We start from the raw sequence: 13560 nt of genomic DNA, 5'->3' as shown, positions 1-13560 counted from the left end.
CAAATCTCTTGCACAAGTTATCGTTAGTAGAACCAAGTATAATATCATCAACATATATTTGAACAAATATAACATCCTTATCATGCAATTTGTAAAAGAGAGTTTTGTCTATGACACCTCTAGTAAAATTGTTTTTAATTAAAAACTCAGAGAAAGTGTCATACCATGTCCTTGGTGAATGCTTGAGTCCATAGACAGCTTTGAATAGGAAATATACTGTAACATCTGGGATTATCCGTGTAATTATTTGAATGATTAATGAATATTATATGAATATTATATGAATTTTTGTGAATTAATTGGTTCCTGTTCTATTAATTTAGTTATGTATTTTTGATTAAATTTGAGGAATATAAATTTTTATATGTTCAGTACAAAATATAATTTATTTAGATATGTTCATATCGATTTATGTATTGTCAGATGATTTTATATTTGATTTATGGATTTAATTATGTATATTTTAATTAATCACTAATTATTTTGATTTTCTGAAAACCGTCAACCTGTAACGGTACCGAGATTTTACTTCCCGAAAATTCCAACAAAATTCACCTTTAGCTTAATTTGAACATTCCGGACATTTTTCATGTTTTGACTTTTTCGATCCGGAGTACGGTTTGTTCCGGAGCCGGTCCGGCGGAGTTTTTCGGTATTAGATAATTATCTAGTTGTCTCGATAAACGTGAAACTGGTTATTTTATACTTATCCTTATCTTGTCATAATGACGGTGGGACCCGCATACTAATGACGGATTAAAAAGCCCCGTTTGATGATTATCTCGAAAACCGGTACCGATTGGACCCGTTTTATTAGTATAAAGCTATTAAACATTGTATTTTCATGCCATATATGATTCAAAGGGGTACTAATTATTCATAAGTATAAATATACTTAACTGTACTTTATTTTATTACGAAAATCATAAAACCAGTTAAAACCGAGAAATTCCCGAGAGAGTTCTTCGTGTTCTTGAGATTCAAACGAGGATTTGGACGCGTTATCGGACTCGGATTTTGGCGTTCAAGGGCTCAAATTGAAGGTTTTAACAAGTAGAATCATAATCTAGCATCAAAATCAGTGCAGCAACATCAGGTGGGTATGGATTTTGAGTTTTAAATTCGAAATAAATAGGCTTAAATTAGGGCTTTTTGATTTTGAAGTTGTTTGTGTGATTTGATGATTGTATGTTGTAGATAATCTTCTCCTGGTCATTTTGGTATGTTATATGTGTGATTTGGAGGTTCATAACACCTTTAAAATTGAGTTTGATTGTCGAATTAGAAAACTAGGGTTCTTCGTGTTCTTTGAATATATTCAATTGAAATTTGGGGTTTGGTTATCTGGTGATTCTGAGCACAAACAAACTATACCATCATGTTTATAAGCCGGTGTAGAGTTGATTTCAGTGATTAATTGAAGTGGAGGAGGCGGGGAAGGCGCCGCCGATGCCTGGGAATATTCCGTCGGCGGCGGGTTTTTAATCCTCAAACGGCGACTTCAACGTTGCTTGTTTAAGGATTTTGATGGCTTGAGCAAGTTTATGGGGTTGAATGCTTGTGATCTGCACGTTTCCATGGCCCGTGGAGGCCTGAGCCGCCGTCTCCGGCGGTCGGGGGTCGCCGCCGGTGGTAAATTACCACCTGGCCCCCTGACTTTTGGAGATGGTAACTTTTAAACCCTGAAGTTTCCAAAAGTTGCAATTCAAACCCTGGACTTTTAAAAAGTTTTAAAAATGATTTCTGATTTAAATTTAATTTCGAAAATCATTTATTTTAATTTCAAAAATTGTTTTTAATTATTTATAAATTCAAAAATAAATCTGATTTAATTTATTAATTAATTTTAATTAGTAATTAATTATTATAATTAGTCAATTAATTTAATTATTAATTGATTAATTGTTTTAATTAATTATTAATTGATTTTAATTGATTTATTAATTAGATTTAATTATTTTAAATATTTTTAAATGATTTTAAAATTCCGAAAAATAGTTTCGAGCTTTAAAATATTATTCTAAAATATGATTGAAGCTCGTTAATTGATTTCAAATGATTTCGGGCTTGATTTCGAGTATCCAGAAATGGATTATTTATTTATAAAATGATTCTTTGACCCGTTTTAATTCCGAAAAATGTTTAAAAAATTCATAATAAATACCAGAAAAGTCCGTTTGACTTCAAACTTCTTTTGAAAAATATATTTTATTAAATATTTTATGTGATACGTGCTATGTGCTATCTGATTGAGATGTTATGTGTTTACGTGATTGATATAAAATTGTTTTTGATATATCTTTTGATCCGTAAATCGGATTTGGGTGAAACGAAGGGTAGATAGAAGCCCGTTTCGAATGTAAGATGATGAGAATAGTATGAGATCACATATTGATAATTAGTTGTGATGATTAGCAGAGAAGCCAGGCGTATTAGAGGGGGAAAGCAAGTGGATATAGAATAGTATATCGAGCAGGAGCGATTGAAATTTGAAATCGTCAGTATAAGGCAAGTTTCCTTGGTACTTTCCTTCAAATATATATATATGATCCTTGATGTGATTGCTTTGCGAGCTTTCTAATTCACTCATGACACTTAATGAGCCATATCATGAATTGTTTAATTCATCGATTCTTAAACCATCAACCAGATTCTTTGACTATCACTTGGACTATTCATTTATTGATTCTTGAGCCCTTAACTTGATTCTTTGATACCTATTTTGGAAACCTTATTCAACTGTAAACCTTCAAACCTTGAGATTTTTTTTTTTGGATAACTACCCTATGAACCTTATTTCAATGTTTTGACACACCTTTGCTATCCAAACCAATTGACCGGAAGTCAATCATACTTGAAACACCATATACCCCATAATTGCTTATTCCTTTTCAATAACCTAACTTCTTTGGATTTGAAAACATCCTTTGACATGTGGATCTTTTAATAAAACCAGAGACCTTCTTCCATACAAACCATGATTATTGTTCACTTGAAATCCAGATATGCTATATCTGATTCCTTAACTCGTGAAATTATTCCTGATTCTCATTATGGAATATCTTTAAGATGCTTCTGAACTGAATTCTGTTTCTGCTCCAAAAATTTAATTATGTTCTTAATGATTCTGTTTATTGCATTATGTTGATATTCATCCTGATTTATAATAGAATTGGATAGTTTTCTTAAATGGACCAAATGAATGGTCAGACCAGATGAGTGGTCACTTTAGGCCAATGTGTGCCTTGGATCCAGTAAACGAGCATGGCGGGGCCTGCTCGGGGTTAGTGTCTGACTGATCAGCAGCCTAACCTTTGGTTTTTAAAAATAAAATTTAATATCCAATTCTAATTGAAAATCTAAAAAGAAACTTTGATATTGAGATTGATTCTCTTAAATACTGACTTCCATCATCTTTTGATAAATGTTTAAATGGATATTATTATACTTGCTGAGCTTGTCAGCTCACTCTTGCGATACTCTATGTTCTTTCCAGTGAAAGCAGAGAAGGTTGGTAACGATGATACTCAGGCTAGTGGTAAGGCCAGGATTCCAGGCTGAGAGATGGAGAAAGCTATCGGCAGCGCTTGACTTTTGATATATGTATTAGTTTGAATAATGAGACACAAATGACGTGTAAGCTTGTAAGATTTAAGTTTTTATTTTGGGATTTGGGTTTGTAATAATTGAAGTTGTGTTGTGGCTTGTTTTATACTTTAACCTGTTGCGATCCAAGGACAGTTAAGGGTCACTATATATCTATTAAATCATTAATTACAGGTTTATGATAAGGTGTGGACCCCAAACTTCTGACCCGGGTTTGGAGGGCGCCACAGGTTGGTATCAGAGCGACAGGTTTTAAGTCAATGAAACAAGCCTAGATTGTTAGGTTGGGTAGAAGTTTAGGATTAGAAATGAGTGATAGGTAGATAGAACGTTGAGAGGTTGAGGAATATTCGTAATAGATCTAGGATTGATGTTGGTAGTGGATGCAGATTCTCATACGTATTTGTTCATGTTGATTCTCAGATTATCAGGCATGTCAGGCCCCAGTACCCCGGTTCATTCTGATCATTCAGAGTCGACAGTTGAGGGACTTCCACCCCGTCCAGGAGTTGTACCCGTATCTTCACCCAGGGCACTTACATCCCCACCTGTAGCTGGACCTTCACGTCCACCTGGATACCCTCGTAGTGGACAGACCCCTATTGCAGCTGTACCGCTTAGGGCTATACCCCCACCTGCACCTGAGATGCCCCCATCTGCTCCCCTTGTACGACCTCCTATCCGTGGACCTCCACCAGAGCATGAGTCTTCTGGGTTTTCAGGTGTTGGACCCTCTTATCCGTGTTCCCCTCTTTCAGTACCCTATCACTACTATCAGGCACTCTTGATGGAGAGAGATGAGTTGTTGGGCCAGATTGGAGAGCTGACACAGGCGATGGGGGATTTAGACCCTAACCGGGCAGAGCGACAGTTGAGAGAGGAGATACGTGCTTTTAGGACAGAGGCAGTAGAGAGGTTATGTGGGATCACCGCACCACTTGGTACCCCTGGAGATATTATAGACTGGGCTCGTTGGGTCGTGGAGCGGTTGGATGTTATCGGAGGACCAGACTTCCCTTAGGTCTGGAGTATATCAGGTGTTGGAGATGGTCAGTGTTGTAGTGAGTAGTGTGTATGATGCAGTATGTAGTGAGTAGTATGTATCAGGTCAGCAGATTTTGTCATGTATATAGACTAGCGGAGCTGACTAGATGATATGTATGTTGCTGTGGTTGTCGGCAGATTTTGACATGTATATATAGACTAGCCGAGCGGACTAGAGGATAGCCTTGCTGTTGCTGTTGTTGTACTTTACTTTTGATAAAGCGCTTGACGCTTGTATCTCCAGCACTGACTTATATATATCAGCATCTTTTACTTTTCAGTCTTGTCCTTTACTTTATCGCACTTGTTTTACTTTACTTTACTTTCAGTACCAATCATAAACTCTTGTGATAGTATTACAATCTTTCTTTCAATGTTTTACATTCTGTAAAGAAGCATGCAATTTATTTAGTTAAACAATCTCAAAAATGTTTTCAAAAATGTATAATTCTGTTTTCTTAAAAACCTTCTATAAAAGAGAATTTGATTTAAAACGACTAAGTAAATTGTTTCTTCTTTACAGAATGCCTCCAACAAGACATACTCGTGCCAACAGTGATCCTGAAGGCACCAACAGCATCAATGATAACAATGATAACCAGAATGTCAATATAGGCCCAGTAGATCCTGCTGTGGCCCAACTGATTCAAATTTTGGCTCAACAAACTGCTCATCTTACCCGACAACAGCAACATCAAGAGAATCCTAGGGTAACTTTTAAAACTTTTCAGGCAGTTAATCCTCCAGAGTTTAAGGGCTCAGCAGATCCTGTTGCAGCCCAAACATGGTTGAAAGAAATGGAAAAGTGTTTTGCATTAGTTCCAGCAAGTGAGGATCAGAAAACAAAGTATGCCAGTCACTACTTAAAGAATGAAGCAACGTATTGGTGGGAATCTGTGAAGAATATGGAAGGTACAGTTGAGATAACTTGGGAGAGGTTTAAGGAATTGTTTTTAGAGAAGTATTTTCCTAGGTTTCTTCAAGATCAAATGGAGTTGAACTTTTTAGAGTTGAAACAAGGAAATATGTCTGTGGTTGAATATGAGAATAAGTTTGCGGAATTGGCTAGGTTTGTGCCAACGTATGTAGAGACCGATAGGCAGAAAGCAAAAAGATTCCAACAAGGTCTGAAACCTTGGATTAGGAGCAAGTTAGCTATTTTGCAATTAGAGACGTATGCGGCAGTGGTTGAGAAGGCAATGATTGCGGAGGCTGAGAATGAGTTGTTTCAGAAGTCTAAAGAGGATAAGAAGAGAAAGCCAGACAATAGAGGAGGATCATCTCATCAGGGGAGGTTCCAGAAGAAAGGGAAGTTTCAAGTAGGAGGAAATCCTAATTTTAAGAGAATAGGCAGTGGTGGACAAGGAGGACGTTTTCTTACGGGAAGTCAGGCCAATCAGCAAAGGTCTTCAATGCCAGAATGTCAAACGTGTGGCAAGAGACATGGAGGAGTATGTAACAAACTGAATGTGGTATGTTTTAAATGCAACCAGAAAGGACACTACTCTAGAGAATGTCAGAACCAGCCAGCAATAAAGGATCAGACCAATAGAGGCTCAACAAGTAAGATTCCAGCCATAGGATATACATGTTTTAAATGTGGAAAGCCAGGACATATGGCTAAGGACTGCAAGACACCAGCCCCTGTTAGCAATGCACTTAGAATCATGGGAACTGTTCCAGAAGTGAATGAACCTCCTAGGGCAAGAGTCTTTGATATGTCAGTAAAGGATGCTATTCAGGATGCCGATGTGGTGACAGGTACGCTTAATGTAAACTCTATAAATGCCAAGGTGTTAATTGATTCTGGAGCCACTAGATCATTTATTTCTCAAGCTTTTGTTGATAAGTTGAATTGTCCGGTTGAATTGTTGAATGAGGTTATGAATGTAGAACTAGCGAATCAGGATCGTATTACTGTTAATCGAGTTTGCCCTGATTGTGAAATTGAGATTTTAGGAAGTAAGTTTTGTGCCGACTTGATACCTTTCAAGTTGGGGGAGTTTGATGTAATCCTAGGGATGGATTGGTTGTCTAAACATAGTGCGCAGATAGATTGTAAAAATAAGAAGGTAATATTAATATCACCAGATAACAAGGTAATAACGTTTAGAGGACAAAAGCAAGTAAAGAAATTTTTAACCATGATCCAAGCAAAGAAGATGTTACGACAAGGATGCGAAGCTTATATTGCTTATGTAATTGATAAAAGTCAGGAACCAGTAAAACTTGAAAATATTCCAGTAGTGAATGAATTTCCAGACGTGTTTCCGGATGAGTTACCAGGACTTCCCCCAGATAGAGAGATAGAATTTGCAATTGACTTAGCACCTGGAACGGAGCCAATATCCAAAGCCCCGTATAGGATGGCACCGTAGAGATGAAAGAATTGGCAAAACAATTACAAGAGTTATTGGAAAAAGGAGTGATTAGACCTAGTGTATCCCCATGGGGAGCACCAGTGTTGTTTGTAAAGAAGAAAGATGGAAGTATGAGGTTATGCATAGATTACAGAGAGCTTAATAAGCTTACCATCAAGAATAAATATCCTTTACCCCGTATTGACGACTTGTTTGACCAGTTGAAAGGAGCAGAGTATTTCTCTAAGATTGACCTTAGGTCGGGATACCATCAGCTCAAAATCAAATCTGAGGATATACCTAAGACAGCTTTTAGAACAAGGTACGGTCATTATGAATTTTTAGTAATGGCTTTTGGATTAACGAATGCACCAGCAGCTTTTATGGATTTAATGAATAGAGTCTTTAAGAAGTATTTGGACAAGTTTGTGATTGTTTTTATAGATGATATTCTGATATATTCTAAGACAGCTGAAGAGCATGCAGAACATTTGAGAACAGCTTTAGAGATATTAAGAAAGGAGAAATTGTATGCAAAGTTTTCTAAATGTGAATTTTGGTTACAAGAAGTTCAATTTCTAGGACACATAGTGAGTCGTGATGGAATCAAGGTAGATCCAGCAAAGATTGAAGCTATAATGAATTGGGAAAGACCAAAGACCCCCACAGAGATTAGAAGTTTCTTGGGGTTAGCAGGTTATTATAGAAGGTTTGTACAGGATTTCTCAAGAATTGCAACCCCACTGACCAAGTTAACTAGAAAGAATGAGAAGTTCATATGGAATGAGAAGTGTGAGGAAAGTTTTCAGGAGTTGAAAAAGAGATTAGTGTCAGCACCGGTATTGTCCCTTCCAGATGATCAAGGGAATTTTGTGATATATAGTGATGCCTCTTATAAAGGATTAGGATGTGTATTGATGCAGCATGATAAAGTTATTGCGTATGCGTCAAGACAACTTAAACCTCATGAACAGAAGTACCCCACTCATGACCTGGAGTTGGCAGCGATTGTATTTGCATTAAAAATATGGAGACATTATTTGTACGGAGAAAAATGTGAGATTTATACAGATCATAAAAGTTTAAAGTACATCTTTACCCAGAAGGAATTGAACATGAGACAAAGGAGATGGCTAGAGTTGATTAAGGATTATGATTGTACGATTAAGTATCACCCAGGAAAAGCCAATGTTGTAGCAGATGCTTTAAGTAGAAAGGAAAGATTAAACGTGTTGACTGTGCCAGAGGAATTATATAAGGAGTTTCAAAAATTGGAAATTGAGGTAAGAATTTATGAACCATCAAAGATAGCGATGTATACCATGACCTTCCAACCAGAGCTGTTAGAGAAGATTAAGAAGTGTCAGGAAGAGGTAGTGGATCAAGATGTAAACAAGTTAGTGGGAGAAGAGTTATGTACACAGAAAGATGATCAAGGGATTCTTAGGTTTTCTTCCAGGATATGGATTCCACCAGTAACAGAGTTAAGAAATGACATCTTGCAGGAAGCACATAATTCTAAGTATTCAATTCATCCAGGCAGCACTAAGATGTATAGAGATTTAAAAGAGAACTATTGGTGGCCAGACATGAAAAGAGAAATTGCAGAATGGGTAAGTAAATGTTATACGTGTCAAAGAGTGAAAGCAGAACACCAAAGACCAAGTGGATTATTGCAACCTTTAGAGATTCCAGAATGGAAGTGGGAACATATTGCTATGGATTTTATTGTAGGATTACCAAGGACTAAAGTAAACCATGATGCCATTTGGGTTATAGTGGATAGACTAACCAAGTCAGCGCATTTTCTTCCGATCAATGAGAGATTCTCTTTGGATAAATTAGTACATATGTACTTGAAAGAGATTGTAGTTCGTCATGGAGTCCCCGTATCCATTGTGTCAGATAGAGATCCACGATTTAATTCGAGATTTTGGAAAAGTTTTCAGGAATCCTTGGGCACTAAATTGAATATGAGTACGGCATATCATCCACAAACAGATGGCCAAAGTGAGAGAACTATTCAGACGATCGAGGACATGCTACGTGGTTGTGCAATCGATTTCAAAGGAAATTGGGACGAGCATCTACCTTTAGTGGAATTTGCATACAATAATAGTTATCACGCAAGTATTGGGATGCCTCCTTATGAAGCTCTTTACGGACGAAAATGTCGATCACCAGTATATTGGGATGAAGTCGGAGAACGTAAGGTATTGGGACCGGAATTAGTACAACAAACAAAGGAAGTCGTTGAAATCATTCAGAAACGACTAATTGCAGCACAGAGTCGTCAACGAAATTATGCAGATCAATTCCGGAAGAACGTAGAATTTGAAGACGGAGAAGCAGTGTTACTGAAGGTGTCACCATGGAAAGGACTATCCAGATTCGGAAAGAAAGGCAAGTTAAGTCCCCGATATATCGGGCCATTTGAAATCTTGAGACGTGTAGGCAAAGTAGCGTACGAATTGGCGTTACCCCCGCACATGGAGCACATTCATAACGTCTTTCATGTATCGATGCTTAAGAAGTATAATCCAGATTCGAAACATGTGATAGAGTATGAGCCGGTAGAACTCGAGGCAGATTTATCGTATGTAGAAATGCCAGTGGAAATCCTAGATAGAAAAGAGAAGGTGTTAAGAAACAAGGTAGTGAAATTAGTAAGGGTATTGTGGAGAAACCCAAAGGTTGAAGAGTCAACCTGGGAATTAGAAAGTGATATGCGTGAAAAGTACCCTCATTTGTTCACCTAAGTGATTCTGAGGACAGAATCCTTTTAAGGGGGGAAGGATGTAACATCTGGGATTATCCGTGTAATTATTTGAATGATTAATGAATATTATATGAATATTATATGAATTTTTGTGAATTAATTGGTTCCTGTTCTATTAATTTAGTTATGTATTTTTGATTAAATTTGAGGAATATAAATTTTTATATGTTCAGTACAAAATATAATTTATTTAGATATGTTCATATCGATTTATGTATTGTCAGATGATTTTATATTTGATTTATGGATTTAATTATGTATATTTTAATTAATCACTAATTATTTTGATTTTCTGAAAACCGTCAACCTGTAACGGTACCGAGATTTTACTTCCCGAAAATTCCAACAAAATTCACCTTTAGCTTAATTTGAACATTCCGGACATTTTTCATGTTTTGACTTTTTCGATCCGGAGTACGGTTTGTTCCGGAGCCGGTCCGGCGGAGTTTTTCGGTATTAGATAATTATCTAGTTGTCTCGATAAACGTGAAACTGGTTATTTTATACTTATCCTTATCTTGTCATAATGACGGTGGGACCCGCATACTAATGACGGATTAAAAAGCCCCGTTTGATGATTATCTCGAAAACCGGTACCGATTGGACTCGTTTTATTAGTATAAAGCTATTAAACATTGTATTTTCATGCCATATATGATTCAAAGGGGTACTAATTATTCATAAGTATAAATATACTTAACTGTACTTTATTTTATTACGAAAATCATAAAACCAGTTAAAACCGAGAAATTCCCGAGAGAGTTCTTCGTGTTCTTGAGATTCAAACGAGGATTTGGACGCGTTATCGGACACGGATTTTGGCGTTCAAGGGCTCAAATTGAAGGTTTTAACAAGTAGAATCATAATCTAGCATCAAAATCAGTGCAGCAACATCAGGTGGGTATGGATTTTGAGTTTTAAATTCGAAATAAATAGGCTTAAATTAGGGCTTTTTGATTTTGAAGTTGTTTGTGTGATTTGATGATTGTATGTTGTAGATAATCTTCTCCTGGTCATTTTGGTATGTTATATGTGTGATTTGGAGGTTCATAACACCTTTAAAATTGAGTTTGATTGTCGAATTAGAAAACTAGGGTTCTTCGTGTTCTTTGAATATATTCAATTGAAATTTGGGGTTTGGTTATCTGGTGATTCTGAGCACAAACAAACTATACCATCATGTTTATAAGCCGGTGTAGAGTTGATTTCAGTGATTAATTGAAGTGGAGGAGGCGGGGAAGGCGCCGCCGATGCCTGGGAATATTCCGTCGGCGGCGGGTTTTTAATCCTCAAACGGCGACTTCAACGTTGCTTGTTTAAGGATTTTGATGGCTTGAGCAAGTTTATGGGGTTGAATGCTTGTGATCTGCACGTTTCCATGGCCCGTGGAGGCCTGAGCCGCCGTCTCCGGCGGTCGGGGGTCGCCGCCGGTGGTAAATTACCACCTGGCCCCCTGACTTTTGGAGATGGTAACTTTTAAACCCTGAAGTTTCCAAAAGTTGCAATTCAAACCCTGGACTTTTAAAAAGTTTTAAAAATGATTTCTGATTTAAATTTAATTTCGAAAATCATTTATTTTAATTTCAAAAATTGTTTTTAATTATTTATAAATTCAAAAATAAATCTGATTTAATTTATTAATTAATTTTAATTAGTAATTAATTATTATAATTAGTCAATTAATTTAATTATTAATTGATTAATTGTTTTAATTAATTATTAATTGATTTTAATTGATTTATTAATTAGATTTAATTATTTTAAATATTTTTAAATGATTTTAAAATTCCGAAAAATAGTTTCGAGCTTTAAAATATTATTCTAAAATATGATTGAAGCTCGTTAATTGATTTCAAATGATTTCGGGCTTGATTTCGAGTATCCAGAAATGGATTATTTATTTATAAAATGATTCTTTGACCCGTTTTAATTCCGAAAAATGTTTAAAAAATTCATAATAAATACCAGAAAAGTCCGTTTGACTTCAAACTTCTTTTGAAAAATATATTTTATTAAATATTTTATGTGATACGTGCTATGTGCTATCTGATTGAGATGTTATGTGTTTACGTGATTGATATAAAATTGTTTTTGATATATCTTTTGATCCGTAAATCGGATTTGGATGAAACGAAGGGTAGATAGAAGCCCGTTTCGAATGTAAGATGATGAGAATAGTATGAGATCACATATTGATAATTAGTTGTGATGATTAGCAGAGAAGCCAGGCGTATTAGAGGGGGAAAGCAAGTGGATATAGAATAGTATATCGAGCAGGAGCGATTGAAATTTGAAATCGTCAGTATAAGGCAAGTTTCCTTGGTACTTTCCTTCAAATATATATATATGATCCTTGATGTGATTGCTTTGCGAGCTTTCTAATTCACTCATGACACTTAATGAGCCATATCATGAATTGTTTAATTCATCGATTCTTAAACCATCAACCAGATTCTTTGACTATCACTTGGACTATTCATTTATTGATTCTTGAGCCCTTAACTTGATTCTTTGATACCTATTTTGGAAACCTTATTCAACTGTAAACCTTCAAACCTTGAGATTTTTTTTTTTGGATAACTACCCTATGAACCTTATTTCAATGTTTTGACACACCTTTGCTATCCAAACCAATTGACCGGAAGTCAATCATACTTGAAACACCATATACCCCATAATTGCTTATTCCTTTTCAATAACCTAACTTCTTTGGATTTGAAAACATCCTTTGACATGTGGATCTTTTAATAAAACCAGAGACCTTCTTCCATACAAACCATGATTATTGTTCACTTGAAATCCAGATATGCTATATCTGATTCCTTAACTCGTGAAATTATTCCTGATTCTCATTATGGAATATCTTTAAGATGCTTCTGAACTGAATTCTGTTTCTGCTCCAAAAATTTAATTATGTTCTTAATGATTCTGTTTATTGCATTATGTTGATATTCATCCTGATTTATAATAGAATTGGATAGTTTTCTTAAATGGACCAAATGAATGGTCAGACCAGATGAGTGGTCACTTTAGGCCAATGTGTGCCTTGGATCCAGTAAACGAGCATGGCGGGGCCTGCTCGGGGTTAGTGTCTGACTGATCAGCAGCCTAACCTTTGGTTTTTAAAAATAAAATTTAATATCCAATTCTAATTGAAAATCTAAAAAGAAACTTTGATATTGAGATTGATTCTCTTAAATACTGACTTCCATCATCTTTTGATAAATGTTTAAATGGATATTATTATACTTGCTGAGCTTGTCAGCTCACTCTTGCGATACTCTATGTTCTTTCCAGTGAAAGCAGAGAAGGTTGGTAACGATGATACTCAGGCTAGTGGTAAGGCCAGGATTCCAGGCTGAGAGATGGAGAAAGCTATCGGCAGCGCTTGACTTTTGATATATGTATTAGTTTGAATAATGAGACACAAATGACGTGTAAGCTTGTAAGATTTAAGTTTTTATTTTGGGATTTGGGTTTGTAATAATTGAAGTTGTGTTGTGGCTTGTTTTATACTTTAACCTGTTGCGATCCAAGGACAGTTAAGGGTCACTATATATCTATTAAATCATTAATTACAGGTTTATGATAAGGTGTGGACCCCAAACTTCTGACCCGGGTTTGGAGGGCGCCACATATACAAAGTCAGAAAACTGGATTTTCAAACCCAGGGGGATGTTCTAGATATACTTCTTCTTCCAACTTTCAATTCAGAAATGCACTTTTCACATCCATTTGATAAACCTTGAAGTTGGAGTGTGCAGCAAATGC

The 13560-nt window shown here is 36.0% G+C and overlaps 1 protein-coding gene and 2 long non-coding RNA genes across 3 annotated transcripts; all 3 read left to right on the top strand.

Annotated features, from left to right (window-relative positions):
- The first annotated feature begins 877 nt into the window (after positions 1 to 877).
- On the top strand, positions 878 to 3571 carry LOC135150110 (uncharacterized). Its single transcript, XR_010288416.1, has 3 exons — positions 878 to 1096; positions 2419 to 2508; positions 3497 to 3571. It is a non-coding gene; the product is annotated as an uncharacterized LOC135150110 (long non-coding RNA).
- Positions 3572 to 3914: 343 nt separating this feature from the next.
- Positions 3915 to 4627, top strand: LOC108198308 (lysine-rich arabinogalactan protein 19-like). The gene is made up of 2 exons (XM_064086732.1): positions 3915 to 3925; positions 4030 to 4627. Exons 1-2 carry the CDS (start codon positions 3915 to 3917, stop codon positions 4625 to 4627), a joined length of 609 nt encoding a protein of 202 aa, XP_063942802.1.
- Positions 4628 to 10451: 5824 nt separating this feature from the next.
- LOC135150163 (uncharacterized) lies at positions 10452 to 13161 on the top strand. The gene is made up of 3 exons (XR_010288460.1): positions 10452 to 10686; positions 12009 to 12098; positions 13087 to 13161. It is a non-coding gene; the product is annotated as an uncharacterized LOC135150163 (long non-coding RNA).
- The last annotated feature ends 399 nt before the right edge of the window (positions 13162 to 13560 follow it).

This window comes from Daucus carota, chromosome 2 (assembly GCF_001625215.2).
Source record: "Daucus carota subsp. sativus chromosome 2, DH1 v3.0, whole genome shotgun sequence".
NCBI lineage: Eukaryota > Viridiplantae > Streptophyta > Magnoliopsida > Apiales > Apiaceae > Daucus > Daucus carota.
Note: the sequence above shows the minus strand (reverse complement) of the source record. Positions and strands in the feature narration are given on the sequence as shown.